At 52.8% G+C, this 24,608-nt stretch overlaps 1 protein-coding gene across 4 annotated transcripts; it reads left to right on the forward strand.

Annotated features, from left to right (window-relative positions):
• On the forward strand, positions 1-19,033 carry Cpne7 (copine 7). Of its 4 annotated transcripts, none has more exons than NM_001399095.1 (15): positions 2,465-2,676; positions 4,590-4,772; positions 9,310-9,384; positions 9,551-9,625; positions 10,466-10,549; positions 11,140-11,229; positions 11,480-11,578; positions 12,198-12,284; positions 12,604-12,663; positions 13,472-13,605; positions 14,309-14,363; positions 14,806-14,857; positions 14,925-15,058; positions 17,389-17,625; positions 18,261-19,033. In NM_001399095.1, the coding sequence occupies exons 1-15, from the start codon at positions 2,509-2,511 to the stop codon at positions 18,396-18,398; spliced, it is 1,671 nt and encodes a 556-aa protein (NP_001386024.1). In that variant the 5' UTR covers positions 2,465-2,508; the 3' UTR covers positions 18,399-19,033. The 4 variants fall into 4 exon arrangements, 3 of the variants coding, with proteins under 3 accessions (XP_063134226.1, NP_001386024.1, XP_038953808.1); XM_039097880.2 differs by lacking the exon at positions 2,465-2,676 and adding an exon at positions 2,696-3,409; XM_063278156.1 differs by lacking the exons at positions 14,925-15,058; positions 18,261-19,033 and having other exon boundaries at positions 2-2,676; positions 17,389-17,620.
• Positions 19,034-24,608: the final 5,575 nt, after the last annotated feature.

A 24,608-nucleotide genomic window follows, 5' to 3' on the forward strand; every position in this document is an offset into this window, starting at 1 on the left:
TCTTCCTCCTCCTCCTTTCTTCTGCTCCTTCTTCTTCCTCCTCCTCCTTCTTCCTCTCTGCCCCCCCCTCTCCATCAGCCTGCCCTACAGCTGTACTCTGTGATAGAAATGTCGGTGAAGCAGAGTCCCCCAGACAGGCAGGTGACTTTAGACCAGCTGATGAACACATTGTTTTTGTCCAGTTTATTGTATTTTTAATTATGTGTGTGTATCCGTGTCTCTGTATGGGCACATACATGTGCACGCTGCTGCCTGAGACAGAGGTGTCAGATGCCCCGGCTGCACTAACAGGTGATTATAACCCACCTGACATACGAGGCTGGCCTGAAATTCAAGTAAATCCACCCACCTCTTCCCCCCAGGTACTGGAACCCTAATGTGTGCGCTGAAATAATCACACCTCTTTTTCTTTTTCTTTTTTTTAAAGATTTATTTATTATATGTGAGTACACTGTAGCTGTCTTCAGACACACAAGAAGAGGGCATCAGATCCCATTACAGATGGTTGTGAGCCACCATGTGGTTGCTGGGAATTGAACTCAGGACCTCTGGAAGAGCAGTCAGTGCTCTTAACCGCTGAGCCATCTCTCCAGCCCCTCCTCTCTCTCACTCTTTTTTTTTTTTTAAGTGAAGATTTCTTGGTAAATTCATCTCCCTTTCTCTGTCTCTCTGTCTCTCTGTGTGTGTCTGTGTGTCTGTATGTCTATGTGTGTCTGTATGTCTGTGTGTCTCTGTGTATGTACACATTGAAATCAGTTCTCTCCTTCTACTAAGTGGGTTCCAGGAGGTTGTGAATCTTGGCAGCAAGCACCTTGGTGTGCACTGAGCCTTCTCGTCAGCCCATGCTAAAATCTTTGGTGGCTCTTCCTTTAAATTGGAGCCACTGGACATGTCCACAGGTTGGTGCTGTCCAGCGTCTGCCTAGAGCTCAGTGTCGGAGGAATAAGTGAGTGGACATTCAGTGACATCAAGGCAACAAGTCTGATTGGGGACCTGGGAACAGCCCAAAGTGGAGTGATCCCAAGTCCTGTTGGGGAGCTTGGGGGACCTGTGGGCACTCCTGGGCCTTTGCTCTTGTTAAGTGCTGACTGGCCAAGAGGTTGAGGGTCTGACCCAGAATGGAAGACTCCCAGAGAACCACTCTGAGTCCCTGTGAACAGAAAGCCACAACTATAACCCTGCAAGCAATGGTGGGTTACAGGTGGGCTCTCCCAACCCTGTAGGACTGAGAAGCCCGGAGCTACACAGGCTGGACTCAGCAGAGGGTAGCGCCCTGACTGGGGCCAGCTTTGGAGAAGGATGGTCCAGAACAGCTGGGGAAGCAGGCAGGTGCTAGGTGAGCCTCAGAAAATGGAGGTCAGAAGCTGGAGCCCACAAGCGGACCGGTGGCTACTGGGATGGCTTTGTCCCTGGTCCAAACTGGCAGAGGAGGTGTTGTCCCCACAGTACTGTATCAGTTTCCCTCTTCGTCAAAAGCTACCGACGCTACTACCCACTCTCACCTCCCACCACCCTGTATATCCCTGTCTTGAGGTTGACACCCCTTTGGCCCCAGAATCTTCTGGAGTCTTGTCTGTTGATGCTGAACCACACCACACCACACCCCCACAGGCATGTACACCTCACCTTATACTCCGGGTCTCCTACCCCCTTCTCCTCAATCCCCGCCCCAGTCATGACTTTCGGTCCATTTTCTGCCCTATATTTAGGAAGGAATTGGCAAAGAGAATGGGCTGGGGGGTGATGGCTGTCGTAGCCAACACCTCCTCTTCCGAATGCCTTTCTCTGGGAAGGAGAGGGAGGTTACAAAAGGGAGGGGTGATGAAGCCTCCCTTCCACCTTGGGGGGAATGGTGGTGGACACACCAGGTAGGAGTGGCTGGGAGAGAACACTCTTAGTTCCCTCGGCCACAGACCAGAGATTGGTGAGGGGCTCTCCTTGCTTGCTCCTGGCCTACAAATTCTGAGAAACGGACACCCTGCTGCCAGCTCGCTGGGCGAACAGTGAGCGCCCACTAAGTTACTCATTGATTTAAGTGACAACCCCAAGAGGGACACAGGACTACTTTGGTGCGACTCTGGGGTGGCTTGTGCATCTCTCAGAGGTTGTCTAGACGAAGCAAACCCGGTGCCTAGGTTCGAGCAGTTTGGAGCCTCCAGAATCGTTGAACCCCATAGAGACACCACAATCCCAGAGCTTGCGTGCAACCCAGACCCTATCTCTTAGCTCCAGTGAGGGGACCGAAACCTCTCTCCAAGAGGCGCCTCTCCAGGCAATCTGCTCCCTGCCAGGTCCCTCTGCTTTTCTCCTGTGGCCCCACCCCGGCCCCGCCCCTTCGCGGTCCCCTCCATCCCTTCCCCGCTGCATCGCCGCCCTACAGCCCCCGCTCTGTGGCGGCCGCCCGAGACACGTGTGCCCGCGCCGGGCGGGCGTGAGGGGAAGTGCGGCCACGCCTGGTCCGGCCACCATTTCTCCGGCGCCCACCGGTTCGAGTGCGGAGCCTGAAGCATGAGCGGCGACTCGGAGCGCACGGTGGCCCCGGGGGTGGTGCCTGCACCCTGCGCCTCGAAGGTGGAGCTGCGGCTGAGCTGCCGGCACCTGCTGGATCGGGATCCGCTGACCAAGTCGGACCCCAGCGTGGTGCTGCTGCAGCAGGCACAGGGCCAGTGGCTACAGGTAGGGCGACCAGTGTCCTGGAGCTGGGCACCTGAAGACCTAAGTGTGAATTGAGGTTTGTGATGCTGGCAAGGGTGTTCTGAAACTGGGGCTACTAGGGCAAAAGAGAAGGTGTCTGCCCGCTGTCAGGAAGGGCAGGGCAACAGGGGAGCTGCGGTAGAAAAGAACCTTGGTGGAAAGTGCTCAGAAGTCCAGTCGAGGGTCTCAGCCTGGGGTTGTAGCGCTAGAGTGAAGCGCCCAGGCTAGACTGAGGAGCACAGGAGGGAGTGCAGCTCGGGAGTGGGGACACTGCCTGAGGCAGGTATAGGGACTGTTTAAGGTCACAGGGTTCCCCCTCTATTGGCCGCAGTAGCCATGAGCGTCTCACAGGTGAAGCAGCAGCGTGGCCAGTGGTCTTAGGGCTGCGAACTAGACATTGATGGTTGGGTAGAATCGAGCTGGTCAGGGCTGGACAGAGACTCCATGGCTCAGATTTAAGACGCCCTGGTTAGAGGACTCCAGCCTCCAACCTGTCTCCTCACTGTGTTTTAGGAGAAATCGCAAATTGCATGCGTGTGGCTACGCTCGAGGACTGAAAGCCCCTCCCCGCTCCTTATTGCCCCCTGCCGACCCAGATCTGAGGGCCTGCCTCCAGCATGGGGTTTTTCCACTGGCCACCCATAAACCTAGGGTAGCCAGGGTCTTCAGAAAGGGGGCTTCTGCGTAGACACCAGCTCTCATTAGCCCCCAGAAGGTACTGCCCATGTTCTGGGGTAGTGTCAGGATTCTGCGCATGTTCTGGGCCAGTGTCCTATAGCCCGTGTTGTGAAGCATATAAACCACTTTCTCAGCCGCCAACTCCCATGGGACTGGCTGTATGTCAGGAGTGGAAAGCAGCCCCCCCCCCTTAGTTGGGAGGCCTAATAGGCACAAAAGACTTGGACCCGAGTCCGTACTCAAGTAGGAGTGTCCCCAACAGCAGCTCTGAGCCACTGGAGTCTGGCTGTGGCAATCATGACAGGAAGCTTGGAAGGAGAGCCAGGAAAGACGTCTCAGATAGACACTGTGACTATCGTGGGGTAGCCAGGACACCAAGGATGCGAAGGGGATCCAGAAAGTGGAGGACATATCCTGGGGACCCCCTATTGATGCATGGCACCTCAAGTAATACCGATCTGCATCCCAGCATATTCCTTAGGCTCTGGGTCTGAGAAATCCTGTGGTTCATTGCCCTAGAAGCATGTGTTCATGCCCCCTAGAAGGTATTAGGAGGCCGCTTTGCTGTAGGCTGTTTAAGGACCAGCTTGTGACCCTGGCCTCCCCATAGCATTGCCTGGCTTGATTGATACCTGGTATATATATTCATTCCTGGGAAGGGTCCAGGCAGACCCTTGTCTTTCATGCAGGAGCCTCCATGCCGAGCAGATTTGATAGTCTACTAGCTAAGGTTTCTTGTTGGTTTATGTTCTGGAGGAGAGAGGGGGCTAAACTCAGTGGGAGAGACTGGTGAACCCACGTCCCTCTAGCAGGGAAATCCCTTTGCCACTGGGCTGAGTGTTATGGGAAGGTCTCCACATTAGGCTTGCCCTGCCCAGCACTAGAAACTGATTCTGTCCCTGAGAACGGTGCTGGTCCCTGAGCCTCAGTGTCACCATCTGTAACGTGGAGATAAGAAGGCAGCAGTGAGCACGAGATGTGGAGAAACTGCAGCCTGTGACTGGTTAAGGGAGGGGCGTGCTTTCATCTCAGACACGCAAGTGTATATAGTACGACCCTTCTGGGCAAGCAGCCCTATAGACGCAGGTGGGCCCCATGGATGGAAAACAGGCTTGGAATGGCACAGATGCGTGGGAGGTGGGGGAAGGGCAGGAGCCCAGGCAAATCTGTAGGGAGGTCCCACCTGTGGGGCTGGCTCAGAGGAGGGCTTGTTGCAGGTGGACAGAACGGAGGTGGTGAAGAGCAGCCTGCATCCTGTGTTCTCCAAGGTCTTCACTATGGACTATTACTTCGAGGAGGTGCAGAAGCTACGATTTGAGGTGTACGACACCCACGGGCCTAGTGGGCTGAGTTGCCAGGATGATGACTTCCTAGGGGGCATGGAGTGTACCCTGGGTCAAGTGAGTACCCCATCGTCTTGGAAGAGAGGAGGGTAGGAGCCACTCCTAGGGCACTCGATGCCCTCAGCTCAGGGATTCTGCAGAGGGACATCCGGCTCTGCCTGCCTCCACGTCTTAAAAGCGCTTGTTTGTTTGAGGCAGCCCGGGCTGTCTTTGAAGTTGAGATCCTCCTGCCTCAGCCCTGAGTCCTGCTGTTGCAGGAGGGTACCAGCATATGCACCTTTTCTTACTAGTTGTCTTGTCTGTCTGTCTTAGTCCCATTGTAGCCCTGGCTGACCTGAGTCTCATAGAGACCCATTTGCTTCTGCCTCCCAGGGGCTGGCATCAAAGGTGTGCACCATGAACCGGGGCCCTTATCAGGTTTTTTTTTTTTTTTTAAATACTCATTTTATTTACATGAGTACTCTGTAGCTGACTTCAGACACACCAGAAGAGGGCATCGGATCCCATTACAGATGGTTGTGAGACACCAACCATGTGATTGCTAGGAATTGAACTCAGGACCTCTGGAAGAGCAGTCAGGGCTCTTAACCGCTAAACCATCTCTCCAGCCTGTTTTATTTTTTAATGGTTTAATCTATCGTATGAATAGGGATGTTTTGCATGCAACTATGTCTGGATGCCACATTTATCCTGGGTCCTTGGAGATCAGAGGAGGGTACCAGACTCTGGAAGCAGAGTTAGAGATGGTTATTAGCCTCTCGATCGGTGCTGGGAGCCAAACCTGGGTCCTCTTCAAGAGAAGCAAGAATTCTTTTTTTTTTTTTTTGGTTCTTTTTTTTCCCGGAGCTGGGGACCGAACCCAGGGCCTTGCGCTTCCTAGGTAAGTGCTCTACCACTGAGCTAAATCCCCAGCCCCAAGAGCAGCAAGAATTCTTAACTGCCGAGCTGTCTCTTCAGCCCTCAGAGTGGTCTTGCTTGCTTGTTTTTTTTTTTTTAAATAACAGTTTTTTTTTAAAGATTTATTCATTTATTATATATGAGTACACTGTCACTGTCTTCAGACACACCAGAAGAGGGCATCAGATCTCTTTACAGATGGTCGTGAGAGCCACCATGTGGTTGCTGGGATTTGAACTCAGGACCTCTGGAAGAGCAGTTGGGTGCTCTTAACCGCTGAGCCATCTCTCCAGCCCGCTTGCTTGTTTTTTAAGAAGTGTGTGTAAACATAGGATGTCATATAGCTCAGGTTGCCCTTGAACTCCTTACGTAGCCAGGGATGATGTTGAACTTTGAACCTTCTTGATTCATCTTCCAATCAGTAAAACTGCAGGTATGAAACACCACACCAGTTTTTAATTTTTTTTTTCAAAACAGGGTTTCTCTGCGTAGCCCTAGCTGTCCTAGAACTCACTCTGTAACCCAGATCTGCCTGCCTCTGCTTCCAGAGTGCTGGGATTACAGGCGGGCACCACCGCCGGCCAGGCTCAGTTAAATATTTTTGAGCTGGGTTACGAGCTCCCGTGTTCCCACGGGCCTGTTCCAGCACGTCTCCCCCCAAGTCCCTCCCAGTCCAATTACTAGGCGTCATGCTCTCACATAAGTGAATAAACACACAATTTTCCTTAAAAATAGCCAGGTGGGGATGTACCTCTTTTGATAGAGTGCTTGCCTACCGTAAACAGAGCCCTGGGTTTGCTGTCCCCAGCACCACATCAAAAGAAGTAGAAGCAAGAGGATCAGAAGGTCAAGGTTATCTGGAGTGGTGGTGCACACTTTTAATCACAGCACTCAAGAGCCAGAGGCAGGATGATTTCTGTGAGTTCAAAGCCAGCCTGGTCTACAGAGTGAGTTCTAGCTCAGCTAGCTTCACACAGAGAGGTCCTGCCTTAAATAAATAAATAAATAAATAAATAAATAAATAAATAAATAAATAAATAAGGTTATCCTCTACTCTATGGTGAGTTTGGAACCAACCTGGATTAATGAGACCATCTTTAAAGGAAAAAAAAAAGGCAGAGAAAGAACCTGGCTCACCTGGTAAGAGCTCTTGTTGCACAAACACGAGGACATGAGTTCAAATCTCCGGCACCCACAAGCTTTGAGGGGTACAGACAGGAAATTTATTGGAGCTTGTTAGTCACCAATCTAGCTCCAGGATCTGTAAGAGGCACTGAGTAAAGGAGAGAGTGGTAGTCAAAACACCTGACGACCTACTGTGGCCTTCACACGCACAGTATGTACGCCCACGTGTGCATGCACACATCCACTCTCTCCCACTAACCAGGTATGGTAGTTAGTACACACCTGTGATTCTAATCTTTGGGAGTCGAAGGCAGGAGGGTCAGGAGTTCAAGGCCATCATCAGATCAGACACATATCAAATCTAAGACTTAAACCAGTCTAAGCTCCTTGAGATCCTGACTCGACACAAGGAAAAAAAAAAAAAAAAAAAAAACCTCCAAGCAAACAAAAGAGAAAAAGCAAACCTCAGCCAGCTGCCGTGGCTCCCACCTCTAATCCCGGGCTGTGGCAGACCGAGGGAGGAGAGCTCATTCCACATAAGCCTGGGCTGCATAGTAAGATCCTGTCTTTAAAATCTCTTCTTCTCCCTCCTCCACTCGGTCTCCCACCCCCACCCCACCCCCACACACTCTACACAGTTCTGCCAGCCCATGCCGTTTGTTTGTGTGCACTGTGTGTTTGTGTGCACCGTGTGTTTGTCTCTTCACGAGTCTTTCCGCAGCAGCACACAAGCCTTCCTGAGTGTGATGCACACCTCGGTGGCAGTATTTGTCTGGAACATTTGAGGTTCTGGGTTCTATCCCACACTAGGCACGGGGCAGACTCCATGTTTTCCCCTGAAGCTGGGGGTGGGAGGAGTAGTGCATGGGGTTAATCATGAGAGCCCTAGGGGACAACGCTGGCAGCCAGGAGCCACTGTCCTTGGCCTCTCCTCCCGTTGCCCATGCGGCAAGCACTTCGCTCTGCTCGTGTGCTGGGCCGCGTGGTACAGCCTCCTCGGTGGGACACAGGATGCCTTTTACACTAAGGAGCAGTCTGTAGATCACATGGAGGCACTGAGATGAGTTCCATGTGGCTATTACCCAACTAGGGGGGCATTTCTGTCACCTTGCAGGTGGCCCTTTCTGGCCAGTCCCTTGGCTGTCTCTGGTTTTGAGTTTCCTGTGTGTTAACCACACGGTCTGCTCTAGGTGTCTGGTTCTCCATTCCGACATCATGTGTGTGACTCATCCCCACCACTGCCTGGTCGGGGCTCCTTCTCTTCAGATCCCCACTTTATGTAACAGTGGCTGAGAAGAAGCGGGGCGCACTCCCTCCCAGGTTCCTACGGAAGATGGCAGAGGAACAGAGAGGCATGTGGACTGGACGCAGTCACAGATATCGTCACATGCATGTACACACGCACCACAGTCCAGGCGGCACTGAGCTACATGAACATACATGGCCACATGTGGATACACATATGGCCCACATACAGGTTCACATCTGCAGACATTGTCAGCTTGGCCGACTGGTCAGGGGCCACAATCTGTAGTTTTTTTGTTTTTTTTTTTTTTGGTTTTTTGTTTGTTTGTTTTTTTTTAGATTTATTTATTATATAAGTATACTGTAGTAGCTGTCTTCAGACACCAGAAGAGGACACCAGATCTCATTACAGATGGTTGTGAGCCACCATGTGGTTGCTGGGATTTGAACTCAGGACCTCTGGAAGATTAGTCAGTGCTCTTAACCACTGAGCCATCTCTCCAGCCCCTAATCTGTAGTTCTTTTTCCCATGGTCCTCTGGTGCCCATCAACTAGTAGCAAACATGAGTCAGAGGCCCCTCCTGGGTGTCAGGGTAGCAACTACCATATAGACCATCTTGGGCCCTCGAATACAGAGCTTTCTCCAGGGAGATGTGAAGGCCTGTTATTCAGAGCAGGGCTTGCTGCCTCAAAGGGTTCACTCAATCGTTTCCCTTAGACTCTGTTCCCTACTAGATAGGAAATATGCCATGTGCAGCCTGGGCCTGTGTGAAGTCATCTCTCTCTGTAGGTTAGGGATGCATTGCTCTATGGGAGAGCTATGCACCCAGTGGGACAGGCAAAAAGGGAGGCCCAAGGTGGGAGAGGAGTTCTTCAGGAATTGAGCATTGGTGCCCATAACCTCATGGCCCTTCTAAGAAGGTACCTGTGCAGAAAAGACACCAAGTGCACGTCTCCTGCCACCTCAAAGCCACTCTGACTCATTTGGGGCAGTAGGGGTCCAGAGCTCAGAGCTATTTAACCAGCTTCTCACCCCAAGACCGATGAGTAGAATCAGGCCAGCGGTACGGTGAGGTCCTGGCTGAGCGTTGATGGTTGATGTCCTAATGCATCTGCCTCTGCTGCCCCTCATGGTGTGTGTGTACCCCACAGGCGGATGAGGGGAGGCCCGTGAGAGATAGAAGTTGAGTGACATGCTCAGACATCAGCAGATAGGCCACCAGAGGCTAGGGGAGGTGGGGAGACAATGAGAGCAGAAGAAAGAGCCCAGGAGTCCCAGCGAGGTCCTCTTCCTCCTTTAAGCCTACCTAGCTCTCTTGGTTTCCAGATTGTGGCCCAGAAGAAAATGACACGTCCACTGCTGCTGAGATTCGGCAGGAATGCTGGCAAATCCACCATCACGGTGAGCCCAAGAGCTGCGGGGAGGGGTGTCTTGGGAGGAGACAAGCAGGGAGGCCTCAGATGGACTGTAACTGTGTAGCTGCTAGGAGAGAGCAGAGCCCCCTCAGCTGAGGCAAGAGGGTGAGACTGATGGCCTGGAACCCATGGGTCCCATGTGCCACACTCAGGTGATAGCAGAGGACATCTCTGGTAACAACGGCTACGTGGAGCTCTCCTTCCAAGCCCGGAAACTGGATGACAAGGTGAGGCCAAGATCCCCTGTGTGCTGGGCTCCAAGCCTCCTGCAAGCTGGCTCACTGTGAAAACCTAGTTACTGCTCAGCACTGGCCTCTAAGCTTCAGAAAACAAGTGACATGAGAGCTGTGTGTGAAGCCCTTGGCATGCCGATGGCACAGTCCTGTGGTTACTACGTTCCTTGTTAACCGTTACACTTTGCAGTCATTACAGACAAGGCTGCCACCCTCCCAGCTACACACACACACACACACACACACACACACACACACACACACACACACAGCGGCGATGTGTGGTAGAGAGCTTTGCCCGCATTGCACCTTGGCATGTGGTCATCAGACGGCTTCCAGCAGGGTACCTGTTTACTGATAGGGAGAGAGGCCCACGGAGGACAGAGAGGTCCCTGTCTTGAACTGGGACTTAGCCTGGTTTATTGGTTCCTCTCACAGGTTGGAAACTGACCCTTCATAGGTACCTGTCTCCCTTGAGATATTTAAGCTGGGACAAGGAAGGGTGGGTGGGTGGGGTGTGAACAACTGTTTAGACAACCGGCAACAGGAGTGAGGACTAGCAGAGTGGGGTCTGTGAAAACACACTGGGAGGGTGGGCAGGCTAAGGGTCCCCACGGGTGAAGCCAGGGAAGGCTCCAAGCAGTGAGTCCTTATCACTGAAGGCTCTCAGGGAGTGTTTCCAACGTATTTTATGCCTGGGAAACTTGGAGCTATGGGGAGGGGGTGAAATTCTAACCTGCAAAGGACGAAGCCGGAATCCAGCCATAGGGATGGAGCCATCCTCAGGCCAACAGCTGGCTAGCCCCCTTGCCAGCCCACCCTCTGCTGCCCCAGGACCTCTTCAGCAAGTCGGACCCCTTCCTAGAGCTGTATCGGGTCAACGACGACGGGAGTGAACAGCTGGTGTACAGGACAGAGGTGAGGGCCGCACTGCCTGACGGTAGAGGGGCTTCAGGGGCCCTGACGGAAATGGGCCTCCCAGATGAGGGACAGGGAGGTAGCATGACCCTGTGGCTGTGGTGTCTTTCCTTCCAAGGCCCTCTGCTCTCTCTCAATGGATGGAACAGCTGGCTGGATTGGTTCTCCGTCCGCCCAAATTTAGCGTGGCAGCTTTGTTGTTACCGGTCCTATTTTTAGGGATACCTGCTTCCTCCTGCAGGGAAACAGGATTTTAGTTACAGCGGGGAGAGAGTTCCCTTTTGAGACAAATTAATTTGAGCGAAAAGAATCTATTTAAGGAGAAAACGGCCCAGGTGGCCGGTGTGAGGCCGAAGCTATTAGGGTCAGGGGTGGAGGGAGTGGAGAGTGGAGTGTCTGGGCTACACCGGTTCTGTTTGGAGCCTGAAACAGGCCTAGGCTCCTGATACCCAGTCTCCCTGGGGCAGGATACAGGCTGCTACCCCTGCACAGCTGAGAGCCCTGTATTTCAGCTAAGGGGCCTATGACCTAAGGATTCCAGAGCTCCTTGGGCCCTAGTCCCACCCAGCTCAGTCTTTTCTGGCCCACAGGTCGTGAAGAATAATCTTAACCCAGTGTGGGAACCCTTCAAGGTGTCCCTGAATTCGCTCTGCAGCTGCGAGGAGACACGGCCTCTGAAGGTGGGGAAGGGTAGGGAGCAGGACTGAAAATGGGGTCATGGTTAGAGTAGGTGGGGGAGTTAGGGACGTGGTCACTGGGCCAGGGCCCACGGGCAGGTGTCAGGGTCCTCCAGACCCACTGAGTATTGGAGACAGGATTTGTGGCTAAGGGAAGACCAAGGAGGGGAACGGTAAATGACAGCCCACCCAGGACCGGGAGGGCCTCAGGTCCTCTGAGGAACACCCACACTGAGAGGCCTGGGCTCCCCAGTGCCTGGTCTGGGACTATGACTCCCGAGGAAAGCATGACTTCATTGGCGACTTCACCACCACCTTCGCAGAGATGCAGAAGGCCTTTGAGGAGGAGCAGGTGAGTTGCTGGCCCATCTCGGGCCACAGGTTCTGACTTGTTCTGGTGGGTCTCTGGGAGGCTGGATATTCTACCCCCACCCCAGAGAAGGCACAGTGGTGACAAAGAGCAGTGACATCCACCACGTGGCCAGAACAGGGGCCTGCAAGCAAGTGACCATGTGAGCCACTATGTACTTCTGTGTGTCAAGGTGGGAGGGGTGTCCTTCCTTCCCGGGACCTGCCTAACCCTCTGTAGCTGGGTGGTGGGTGTGCTGGGAGAGTCTCCTCCGACTCTTTCTTGGGCCCTGGTGTCCCTGAGGAATATCTATAGGCTCAGAATATGGCTGAGCTATAGGCCAAGGCTGCAATGTGCACAGGGTCTAACCTGGGCTATCTTGTTCATATTCTCATCTGCATGGCTTCTCTCTGTTCTGTGTGCTTGACTGCTCCCCACAGAGGCCATTTCTGGCCTCCATGGGCAGCATAGGCCTTCTGTACACGGTTGGAGGCAGTCTTGTGGAGTGTGACAGGGGTCTCCATTAGACTGGGAGGTTCAGGGGCTCCTGGCCCTTGTGGGGGAGGGGCCTGAATCCTGCTGCTCTGGGTGGAGTTTCTGCCTGTCCTTGTCCCTGTCCCAGGCCCAGTGGGACTGTGTGAATGCCAAGTACAAACAGAAGAAGCGCAATTACAAGAACTCTGGGGTGGTGATCCTGGCGGACCTGAAGGTGAGCCTCAGTCCTGCCCGAAGCCCTTAGGGAGATGGCTTGGTGGGATTAGCATCTCCAGGTTATCAGATGGTTCTCAAAGGTAGAGTTCTGAGGTGCGGTGGGTTTCATTGTGGGGTCTTGAAATACCTGGGAAGGGTGAGCGTGAGGGAGGAGAGAGGAGGAAAGAGGGAAGAGGGAAAATGCCCCACAGACTTCAGTGCCTAGGGCAGAGATGCCTAACAGGCTCCCTCTCCCACTGACACAGGCCCGATTTTCTGGGTGGGGTAGGGTGGGGTGAGGGGTCATGAGTGGCTTTGCCAACTGCATTGCTTGGAAGCTCCACAGGGTCCACTCCTTCCTGGATTACATCATGGGTGGCTGCCAGATCCACTGCACGGTGAGTCTGTGGGTCCTGCCCTGTGCTGCCTTCGGGTCCTGCCCCCTGTGCCGCCCAGGCCAACGCACCAGGTCCTAGGTGTCGTTTATCCATCTACATCCCCTCTCTTCCCCTTGATTCTGATGAAGGAAAGGATTCAGGAGTTCAGGACCAGCCCAGGGTCACCTTCTCACAGTGCAGCCAGGGCCCACCTTCTACAAAATTATAGGGACAGGAGAACAACAACAAAAAAACCATAAAGAAGAAAACAGGAGTAGGCACTGAGCTAATGAGGGGTGTAGAGTCCTATAGAGTCCATCCGGCTTAGCCTTGGGCAGACCACAGACCATCCAGAGGAGTCCATCACAGACTCCGACGCCTGCCTTCATGCACAGCTATGCTGGGTGGCTGAGCAGACAGCCACACCCAAGGTGGCCTTGCGATGAGGTGGAAGGCACAGAGGGAACCATAGCAGTTAAGAGAGAGTGTTTCCATGGTCTTGTCCCTCTGAGGGGAGCTCAGCTCAACGATTCTCCCAGGGGACAGGGTCAATGTCATCTTGGGATTCCAAGGGTGATACTTAGGGTTTTCAGGGTTTGGGGAGCTTCTCATCTCCTAAGGTGTAGCCAGTAGTCCCAGTGAACCATTAAGCTTGCATAGAGCTGAGGAAGCTGAGACTCCAGGCTCTTGACCTTAGGCTGGGCTCCGGTATCCTGTGCCTGTCCAGTGCGTGTGTGTGTGTGTGTGTGTGTGTGTGTGTGTGTGTGTGTGTGTGTGTGTGTGAGAGGGCACAGGTACACAGTGCCGTTCATCATCCTGGCCCCTGCAGGTAGCCATCGACTTCACAGCCTCCAATGGTGACCCAAGGAACAGCTGCTCCCTCCACCACATCAACCCTTACCAGCCCAACGAGTACCTGAGGGCGCTGGTGGCCGTGGGCGAGGTCTGCCAGGATTATGACAGGTGTGGCCCCACCCATCTCTCTGGGCCAAGTTGGGCTTGGGGGCTCTTCTGAAGTGGTGCCAGGCAGTGTGATTGACCCCTGAGGTCAGCACAAACGAAGGGGGAGCATCTTTGCAGCTAACATAGTAGACGTGAAGCTCAACTGACCTTTGGTACAGATCCTCCAGGGGATGGATGGGGGATGGGTTATGTCTCTAACAGGGCCCCATACCCCTTCACTGGGACACAAACCTGGGCGTTGGTTGGAAATCATCTTGTAGGGCAGAAAAATGCAGACCTTGACGTTGGGGTGATTGGCTAGGATGGGGCTGAGGGCAAACACGGATGGTCTGGTCTCTGAGCTCAACACAACGGCCCAGATCCCCATCCTGAGCTCCCTGCCCATGGAACTCCCTCTTTCAATGGGAGAAGAGAAAGTATAGTGGGGTTAAGTAGGTGCCTTTCAGGTGCTACAACCTCAGGTCAGGGTCCTTAGAGGGAGGGAAGAACAGGGAGCAGCTCCCAGTCTTCTGGTGTCAATTCTACCGTTTCCTGCCTGTGCTGTGGACAGTCTCTGCTCAGTTCCTTAGTTTCCCCTCTGTGGCCTGCCTGTAATCCCTGCTTCTGACCCAGCAAGGCCCAGGCCTTCTAGTCTCCCTCCAGTGTCTACTTCACTCACCGGGGGGCCGGGTTCCTGGAGCTGTCACTTTTGTCTCTTTTCCAGTGACAAGCGATTTTCTGCTTTGGGATTTGGAGCCCGGATACCTCCAAAGTATGAGGTAGGAGAGCCCTGGGCTGGGACCCCATCCTTCTACCCTCTGCAACCCAGGAAGAACCCTAGTTGCCACCGTTCCCTTTTGAGATGGGGGTGGAGGGAGGGGCGACCCTGGCTGTGGCCAGAGACTGACTGTTGGCCCCTTAGAGGGTGGAGCTTTAGGCACGGTGCTTGTTCTTACCAGAAAGGGACAATTCAACTTCTTACCTAGATGCTGGTAGGAAAGGGGAATTATTGGTTAGTGTGCCTCGAAGACACAGCTACTATTGAATCCAGGCCCTAACTGCCCCACATTAGTTTGTCCCTCTGTCTGCCTCCTTCTTGGCTTCCTCTCTCCATGGAGGTCTTACCACATGGGCCCCGAGAAGCAACAACCCAGCTTCTTCCCCATAAGTGGGAATCAAGTGTGTCCTGGGAAGGTCCTGTCTGACTCTTGTCCCCGCCAGGTGTCCCATGACTTTGCCATCAACTTCAACCCCGAGGACGATGAGTGTGAAGGTAGGAGCTGGAAGTGGGTTTGGCAACGTGCGACATCGGCCCAGGCTCACCCCTCCGTTCCCTACAGGGATCCAGGGTGTGGTAGAGGCCTACCAGAACTGCCTGCCGAGGGTCCAGCTCTACGGCCCCACCAATGTGGCCCCCATCATCTCTAAGGTGGCACGCATGGCAGCAGCTGAGGAGCGCACAGGGGAGGCTTCTGTAGGTGACTGGGGGCAGGGATTGCATGCACCCGGCTGTAGCACCAGTTAACTGTGTGTGTAGTCGTGGTGAGGACCAGAGAAGCAGTTATCTGGGTAGAGTTGAGGCAGGCAGTGAGGGGTGGGATGAGGGAAGGGTCCAGGATGCCAGCTGGTGGCTCCCTCAAAGCCTCAGGCAGTCTGTTTTTAGTTTAGGCAGAAGACTGAAACACTTCAAAGTCAGCCCTTATTATCTCAGACAGACACTGGTCTGCCTCAGTTTCCCTCCTGTCCCTCTGCACCTCTGCGGGTATCACATACCGGCTTTCTTTTAGGCATCCTCAGGGTGCACATTTCCCTCAGGGCCGTGTTCTGCTCTCTGTAGCCCTCTGTGTGCTGCTGAGACACAGCCAGCCTGCTGCTTTCTCTTAATTTTTCATTTTGAAAAAAAAAAATAATATTGTGCTTACAAGGGACCAGCACATGACTTCTGGCCATCCACCAAGTCGTAATAGCTACCAGCTTGCACCTTTCTTCCTTCCCTTCTCCCTTCCACCTCCCTGGTCCATCTCATCCTCTCCTCCTTCCCACCCCGTCGTCCTGCCTCCATCCCCTTCACGTATGCATGCACTAAGTGTCCTTCTGAACTATTTAAGAGGCTGAAGCTTAATGTCACTTCCTCCCTAAATGTGCATGATGCCCACGCCTGCCGGGTGGGTCTCATGTATATCAATGTCTGGCAGGGCACGGAAGGCAGCTCCTCCTGCTATCTAATCCTACTAGGTCCCTGCTCTTACCTGTCCCCAGATGCCCCCAGGTGTGGTCTGATTTGGACTTTGCTCGTCCCCTTCATCTTGACCCCCACAGACTCTATCATGACCCTTCAGACTCCACCTGGAACCCCCAGACTCTGGTCACGAGTAGTCCTGCTGCCCAACAGCACTCTGAGGGGGAGGAGGGTGTAGAGGAGGCAGCAAGCTGGTCTTCTGTCAGGAACGTTACACACACGGGCAGTGGAGCCCCCTTCAGGGTGGCAGTGGAGACCTCTCCATGCTGGCTCTCAGGATCCCTCTGTGCTCCAGGAAGGAGTGGCTCCAACAGATATCATCCTGAGTTCTAGGCAATGCTGTCCACAGTGGACAGATTTGGTAAACCTAGCCAGTGTGTCTTCTGATGAATGTACCCCCCCTTTTTTCCACAATAACTTTTTGTTTTCCTTGGGGAAAAAAAACTTTTCTTAAGAGTTGAGGTCTCCTGTTCTCCAAAAGTCAGGAAATTGCCAAGAGGAGCTGCTGAGGTGCCTGCCAGGCAAATCTGTGACCCTGAGCTTGATTCCCAGAATCCACACACAGAGAAGGGAGCAAGGCAGAAGGGTTGGGCCCCTGACCTCCATGTGGGCGTGTGTGCATCACAGGCATCGATAGTCTTTCTTTTTTAACTTTAAAAATAAGATGATTCCCAGAGATCCACACTCTTGATCGACAAATGCCTACTACGTGTCTCTTGTTCCTGGATTAAACTTTTTTTTTTTTTTTTGGTTCTTTTTTTGGAGCTGGGGACCGAACCCAGGGCCTTGCGCTTCCTAGGCAAGCGCTCTACCACTGAGCTAAATCCCCAACCCCTGGATTAAACATTTTCATTTCTTCACCTTGAGTTAATTTCAGACTTAGAGGAAAAGTTCCAACAGCATGGCCAAGAGTTCTGTCATATTCTTTTCTAGGGTCACTTTGTGTCCTGAGGTTTTATTTTGCTTCTGTTTTGAAAAAGTTTGATTTAATCAAACTATTTTTGTTGTGATAAAACACACACTATTGAAAATTTATGATTATAACCACCTTCAAATGCCCCAGCTAGGAGGTTTGAGGATATTCGTGAATTTTGCAGATTTTGAATTTCAGCTTTTCACAAGGAAACTGCATACCTGCTCACTTATGTGTTTTGACTAAACGGGGGTATTGTACTCTTGAGAATGAGAATGGACTTCTGTTTGAAACACTTCCCACTATGTCATTCCTGAAGCATGGACCGGGGCGCCATGGTGTCAGGGTGTTAGGCCGTGTCCATCCAGTAGTCCTCCTCCTTGGATATGAGACCTGGGTTCAAGCCTTGAGAGGTGGTCTTGTCTGTAAAGTGGATTCTGCAGTCCCATGACGGGTGGAGCAGCTTTACTCTACATAGTGGCCAGCAGTAATTTATGACTAGGACTGTCACGAGTATTGCATTGTGCCTGGGCACTGCAGAGGTGCACACAGCAGGGGCCCCTCCAGGGGCGGGGACTGGAGCTGGAGGTGATGTGTGTGGCTTTGAGAGGTCTCAGGGGCCGGCACCCCTGCTTCCTTCTGATGCCCCCAGCAATATTACATACTGCTGATCCTCACGGACGGTGTGGTGACGGATATGTCGGACACTCGAGAGGCCATCGTGCGCGCCTCCCACCTGCCCATGTCTGTCATCATTGTTGGGGTGGGCAACGCCGACTTCACGGATATGCAAATCTTAGATGGGGATGATGGAATCCTACGCTCACCACGGGGCGAGCCTGCACTCCGAGACATCGTTCAGTTTGTGCCCTTCCGTGAGCTCAAGAATGTAAGTGGCTGAAAGGGGGATGGCATTGAGAGCTGGGCCCTGGGGGGCGGTTCCCACTGCTCCATGCATGCATGACTTCCTTGCCCAGGATAAGGCCCTGCACTTTTTATGTCAGGCTAAAGAGTAGGCTCTGGGGATGGCTCCTGGTCAGTCTCCACCCTGATGACTGCCTGTGCAGTGAGCTTATGACCCTAAAATCTATGACACAGAGAAGGCAGTAGGGGTTCTGTGGACCTGGCACACAGCTCCCCATGCCCGCTCTATAGTAAACATGTCACGTGGACTCTCTCCCACATGCACATCGCAGGTCGTCATGAGAGAGCATGAGGGTGAACGTCTGTGCCTGGTGGCCCCTCTTTACCTCCTGTCATTACCTGCTGTGGCTGGGAGAGATGAAAGGACTGTGTTGGCCTCCCCGCACAGACACACTGGGGACAGTGTAGGCACTTCCATCAGCTAACGCTAGGACAGTCTAGGGGCTCGGTGGCTGCATTTCCACCCTGTGTCCTTAGTAGCTCAACTGACTGCCAAGTCACATGTCCCTTAAGTAGATTTGAGTCCCGGGACTGTGACCCAGATAGGGGAATAAGGATGTAGAAGGCCCTCAGATGTAACCATGTGGTCTCTCAACCCAGGCGTCCCCTGCGGCACTGGCCAAGTGTGTGTTGGCCGAGGTGCCAAAGCAGGTGGTTGAGTACTACAGCCACAAGGACCTGCCTCCTCGAAGCCTTGGTGGCCAGACTGGAGAGGCTGGTCCCAGCTCAGCGCCATGAGGATGTCAGGGGAGGGGGCTTTGAAGAGTATGTCCCAATCTACAGCATCTCCTGTGCCCCCAGAGACCCCTCACTCAGAAGCTCATCACTCAGCCCAGGCCCCAGCCTTGCTCCCGTGTTCGGCTGGCCTGGGCCAGTGGCCCGTTTTCCCAACATAAAGAGATCTAGGCCTTGTGGAGTGACAGAAATCATTAGCTCTCCCATGTCTGGGCCTCCCTGTATGCAACAGGCATAGAGCAGGGTATTCTGAAAGAGCTGGAGCTACAGAAATGCTCTTCCCCTCTTGCTTGAGCTCACCTCTCTGTCACGTCGGGTGTCAATCACACTGCCTGGCACCACTTCAGAAGAGCCCCCAAGCCCAACTCGGTCCAGAGAGATGGGTGGGACCACACCTGTCATAATCCCGGCAGCTCAGCTGTGGAAGGGGTGGTTGATTTGGAGAGTTTTGTCATTTGATCTTGTGGAGAGAGGCAGTACCCCAACCCTCGAGGATACCTATTTCTAGGCACTCTGATCCCATCGGTTTCTCTGTCCTATCTGGTACCAGTCCAACCCATGCTCATACCTGAGACCCTGGGGCCTGAAAGGTCTGTGGGAGGCAGCTTTGGGTATAATAAAGCATCCCCTCATTCTCACAGCCTTGTGACTTTCTTGCTTCAGGGGATCTGGCATGAACGTCCCTAGAATCAGGCTCACCAGGTCACCCACACCAGTCAGGGCTGTGGCCTGGCTGGGCTTTAGGTATTCCCCTCGGCTGATGTGTCAGGAAGGGAAAAGCAGCCCTAAGTGACTTTGGCTTGTACCCAGGACTCACCATGTGCCACAAGCTGTCGGCTGAGGGCAGCTTCCACCTGTCTGAGTGGGGGTGGATTTTTTTTAATTGAGATTTCCTCTCAATTATCTTGTCTGAGAAAAACAAATTGTCCCAATCCTGAATCAGACCCACCCACCTATCAATCTATCTATCTATCCACTCCGGAGCTATTTTTAGCTACTGATTCATCTCCTGTTAAGCCCGGATAATAGGCATCACCATGGTAACCTGGCTACGATTCCGGAAGGGCCGGTGGATGTTGGTCTCTTTGGGGACAGAGAGGACACCAGAGAAATGTACCTTCCATGGATATATGGGAAAGGAGACACCAGCAGGGTGGGAGATTGGAGCCCCAGGGTGTCAGCCAGGTCTGATCCAGTCCGCACAGTACCTGACAGTTCTTAGATTTGCCTGGGTTCTTCTCTGGTGAAGCCAAGGAGCCTAGGATCCCAGCAGCAGGCGGAAGAGAACGGGGAAAGGTTTATGCATGTAGAGGAGTCAGTGTGGGGGGCTTGGGAGAGCCACTGGCCGGAGGGGTGAGAAGGGACAGCCCTTCCAAGAGATCACAAAGCAAGGAGAAGGTGAGTTTCTTTCAGCCCTTGAGGAACCTGGTCCAGGAGCATGCCCTAGACTCTCGCCTCACAAAGAAATCAAGGCTCAGGTTAGTGGAGGGACCAGCCTGGGGTACCTCTGATGGGGTAGAGCTAGTACAGCTTTGATTGTCCAAGTTCCTGTTCCCGCCCCCTTTGCTGCCTTACAGCGTGTGCCATATAATCTTGGAGTCCAGCGGGACTTGTGCGAATCAAGCCCAACAGTGCGGATGGAATGGGTTCCCTGATATTCGGGGAATCTTCCAACTTAACTTGGGGAGCCTCGCTCTTGAGCATAGAGCATGGGAGTGACCCCAGGGCCTTGGGTAAAGAATTTCCAAGTTGGCTGAACTCTGGGGGGTCCTAGAGAGGCCAAGAGCCCCACAGCCTACCCTGCTGGGGCTTGTAGGTTGGAGGCGCTGGCTAGCCAGCCTAACCAGCTCTAGCTTTTAACACCTGTGGGCTTTTAACAGCTTTTGGCCTGAGACGGGGCCTCTCTGTCTGAGGGGGGTTTGATCCTTGTTCCTTGTCTGCCACAGACTAGCACGCCTGCTTAACAGGGCTTTGAATGTACCATTGAGAGGCAGGCTTACATTCTCTCGTTTTGAACCTGGGTGGACTTGGGGTCCAATGTCACTTCTACAGCTGGGTCATTAAAATACCGAGTGCTAAGTGGTCCCAGAATTCAGAAAGTGAAGGGGTCAGATTTCTGTAAGTTCAAGGCCAGCCAATATAGAATTACATAGTAAATTCTAGGCTAGCTTCAGGCTCCATAATGAGACCCTGGTTAAAAAAACAAAACAAAAAAAATGTTGGGGGATGGTGGTACACACCATTGATTCTAGTACTCAGGAGGTAGAGGTAGGCAGATCTCTGAGTTCAAGGCCAACCTGGTCCAGGGATTGAGTTCCAGGACAGCCAGGGCTACACAGAGAAACTCTGTCCTGAAAATCAAAAACAAAAAACCCCAAAAACCCTACGAATACCACATACTGACATGCTCAGTTGAAATATCAGCCTCCAGGGGCCACCAGGATAAGAGTGGCCCATGGTCACTGTCATGAGAATAAGCTTCCAGCCCCAGCCGACTTCCATCCTGCCGTAAACACATAGCTAAATGGATAAGTGACCTCAGAGTACCCCTTGTGGTGGCCCTCTCTCATCTAGCTAAGACTCAGCCCTGGCTGATGTCACTGTTAGGAGAGGAGAGACCAGGCAGAGACACAGCTGCCTTATTGGATGGATTGAGAGAATCCATATTTCTTATGCTCCGAGCCCTGCCCTTCAGCCTGACCCGCCGTGCACTCTGACATACAAAGCCTTTGCAGGAGGCTGGATGGGTGGCGTTCAGTCTGATCTGGGGTACCAGTTTCTTAGTCTAAGGGGACAGCCAGCTTCCGAAGGTCCATCCTTTTTGTTCTAAATGTGTTCCCATCTCCCTGTCCCTCCTATAGAGCCCACCGGGCCTCAGGGGCCAAGCTCTCGCTGCCTTGCTGGATTAGTGCCCATCCTGTTCCCGATCCAAGCTAGCTAGGCAGGGATGGAGGGAGTGGGAAGGACTAGCCCCACCAAGGCTGTTCTTTCTCCTGCTGCTGAGAGGAAGTGGGGGCAGGAACCTGTGACTAAGTGCCTGTAATTGGTGTGGGGGCTGAAAAGCTGTCAGACAAGCCCCACGCAGTTCGGCCAATCACACGAGAGCTGTGAGTGAAGCTGTTCCCTTCGCCACCTGCCCCTGGCCTGTCCTTCTGCATGTGGATGCTCCTTACTGGTGGGCAATCGGCTGGCTCTAGGGGTGTGTCCTCCCTGCTCCCTCTCCTCTCTCCTCTCTTCTCCCCTCCTCCCCTCACCAGTTCTAGTGCCTATACACGGTGGAGTGTCCCTCCCTTCCCAGAACTCCCTAAGCATTTGCTTAAACATTGCCCGCAGTGTTGAGCTCTCACAACAGCCCCACGTGATGGCCTATTGTAAGTGTGTGCATTGCACGGAGCGGGAGCTGAACTCAGGGAAATGAAGCCATTTAGCCAAGAATACGCAGTAGAGTCTTGAGCTGGGCCTTCCATGCTTGACTCGCAGGCTATAGAGCCTAGAGCCTTGGTTTATGCATGCATGTGTGTTTAGTCACGCATCTGTGCACACGCAAATACATGCGTGTGTTGTTTTACCACGTCTGAGTGTGCACGTGTGCATTTGGGAAGGGCTGCACTCCTCTTTTGCTTTAACTATTGAAGCCTCTCTCAAAGACTCTCCCAGCCACCCTGGGGATTGGTCTACTCTGTGGGGTTTTAACCCAACAACAGCATCCAGGTTTAGAGAGCTATGTTATTTGCAGGGTCTAGGTGAAGCCTGGATCTCTCTTGAGCAGATATGTCATTGTGCCCAGTTTGCAATAAGCCAGTGCAAGGGAGAGCTATGCCCCTTACCACACACACACACACATGAAAACTCAGGCATTAGTTGGGTGCATGGAGTTTGCCCTCAACCCTAGAAGGCTCCATTTTACAACTATTAAGAATCTCAGCCAGAGGACGTAGGGTAAGAAGCCATCTCTTTGGGGTGCTAGGAGTTACACATCCTTTTAAGCTGACTGGCTATATTTTGTGGGTGGAACTGATGGCCAAGGGTTAATGGACTGAGTCCTCTTAGAGTCACTACATTGAACAGAATATCCCTGAGAAACAGCCCTGGGCTAAAGGCAGTCCCTGTGAGGCAGCAGGGGATCCTCCCTTGCTCTGGGCTCTATCTTGGGGGGCATCTACTTTAGCAGCCAAGGTGAGAGACCTGGGGCCAAATCCTAAGAGACCTCCAGAGCAGCCTCTTCCCAGTGTTCTCTCAGTGGCACAACCCTGACCCTGACCAGGCCTGAGGCCTGAACTTCAGGTGATCCTGGGTGAGATTTCAGGCTGATAGATACCAAGAAGATGTCAGTCATCATGAGTCATTGTGTCAGAGTATCAGAGAAAGAGAGAGAGAGAGAGAGAGAGAGAGAGAGAGAGAGAGAGAGAGAGAGAGAGAGGGGCAGAGAGACACAGAGATGGAAATGCAGAGACAGAGAGACAAGGAAACAGAGACATGAAAGGCAGAGACAGAGATAAATAGAGACAGAGGCAGAGAGACAGAGAAAGACCGAGAGGCACAGAGACAGAGGAAGACAGAGACAGAAAAATAGACAGAGAGACACATACACACACACATGCACACGTGCACACACACACACACACACACACACACAGAGAGAGAGAGAGAGAGAGAGAGAGAGAGAGAGAGAGAGAGATAGATCTTTCTGGTTCACACAGTTTCTTTTTTCCCAAGACTGAATAGTCCAGGTTCTTGGCCCAGAAGGAGAGTCTGGCAGAGGGTAGATGCATCCTTTAAGACTCCATCCCATGGGCTGGAGAGATGGCTCAGTGGTTAAGAGCACCAACTGCTCTTTCAGAGGTCCTGAGTTCAAATCCCAGCAACCACATGGTGGCTCACAACCATCTGTAATGAGATCTAATGTCCTCTTCTGGTGTGTCTGAAGACAGTGACAGTATACATTTGGGGTTGGGGATTTAGCTCAGTGGTAGAGTGCTTGCCTAGCAAGTGCAAGGCCCTGGGTTTGGTCCCCAGCTCCAAAAAAAAGAAAAGAAAAAAAAAAAGACTCCATCCCATTCCCAATTCCAGTCTACATTACCAAGAAAGCCTGTTCTTGCTGGCTTAGTACCATCCTAAGTCCTTGTTGGACCCATCCAAAAAAGCCATGGGTCCATCCTGGATCATTAGCTATTGCGGCCCGAGACAAGTATCTGTGTCTCTTTGTGGTCTGGAGCACCTCCTGGGAGCACCTCCTGGGAGCATCCTGGTGCTACCATTTCCCCACCTGGGCTTTCAAATCACGGTATTTATGGACCTCTTCTCATTGACTTGTAGCGTCCAGCATCCACATCTCTCACCCCACGGTAGGAGGTTCCCCTTCCATTGCCTCTGGGCATCCTTCTCTAACATAGGGCTGCTCTGGACATCCCTAAACTCAGTTTTAGGAGGCTGACCTGTGACCCCAGGTGAACACAGTTCGTCAGGAGGCAGGACCCATCCAGAACACTGGCCACCCTTTGTGCCTTCTTCTCAGCCCTTCTGGGCATGTGGCAATTACTGAGATTGACTTACATTTCTTTCTCTGCTGCTGTGGCTCAGTGCTTCTAGGCCAATGGGGCCTCCTGGGTTTTTCTTGTTGTTTTGAGGTAAGGTCTCGCCAAGTAGCAGTGGGAGACCTTGACTCTCTAAGTTGACCTTGAACTCTCAGAAATCCACCTGCCTCTGTCTCCCAAGTGTTACTAGGATTACAGGTGTACCCCGCCGCAGCAGGCTGTTTATTTTGAGTCAGAGTGATATACAGACCTCTTACTACGTGGCTCATGGTGACCTGTGACTTCTCGTCCTCCTATCCGTACCTCCCAGGATTGATTACACATAGGAGCCATCGTGTTAGGTTTTATGAGTGCTTGAGGTCATAGTCAGGGCTCTGTGAACACTAGGCAAGCGTCTCAGCCACTGAGTTAGCATTCCCAGCTCATGGGGGTCTTTGGAAAAGTCACTTGTTGTCATAGGAACCCCCACTCTGGGACACACAGAAGATGCAAAGTCAAGGGTGCTGCTGCTGTGTTTCCAACCATTGTAAACAGCATCTGTAATGACGTCTGAGGTCTGAGGACAGCACCTTCGGCTGTGGCCATTCAATTGCCCTTTCAGTATGAGGACTTGGGTTGCTAAGAGCAACCCTGCAGTCAGGAGAGTTAGACAGACCCTCCTTGGAGCTAAAGAGTATCC

Source organism: Rattus norvegicus, chromosome 19 (assembly GCF_036323735.1).
Source record: "Rattus norvegicus strain BN/NHsdMcwi chromosome 19, GRCr8, whole genome shotgun sequence".
Lineage (NCBI taxonomy): Eukaryota > Metazoa > Chordata > Mammalia > Rodentia > Muridae > Rattus > Rattus norvegicus.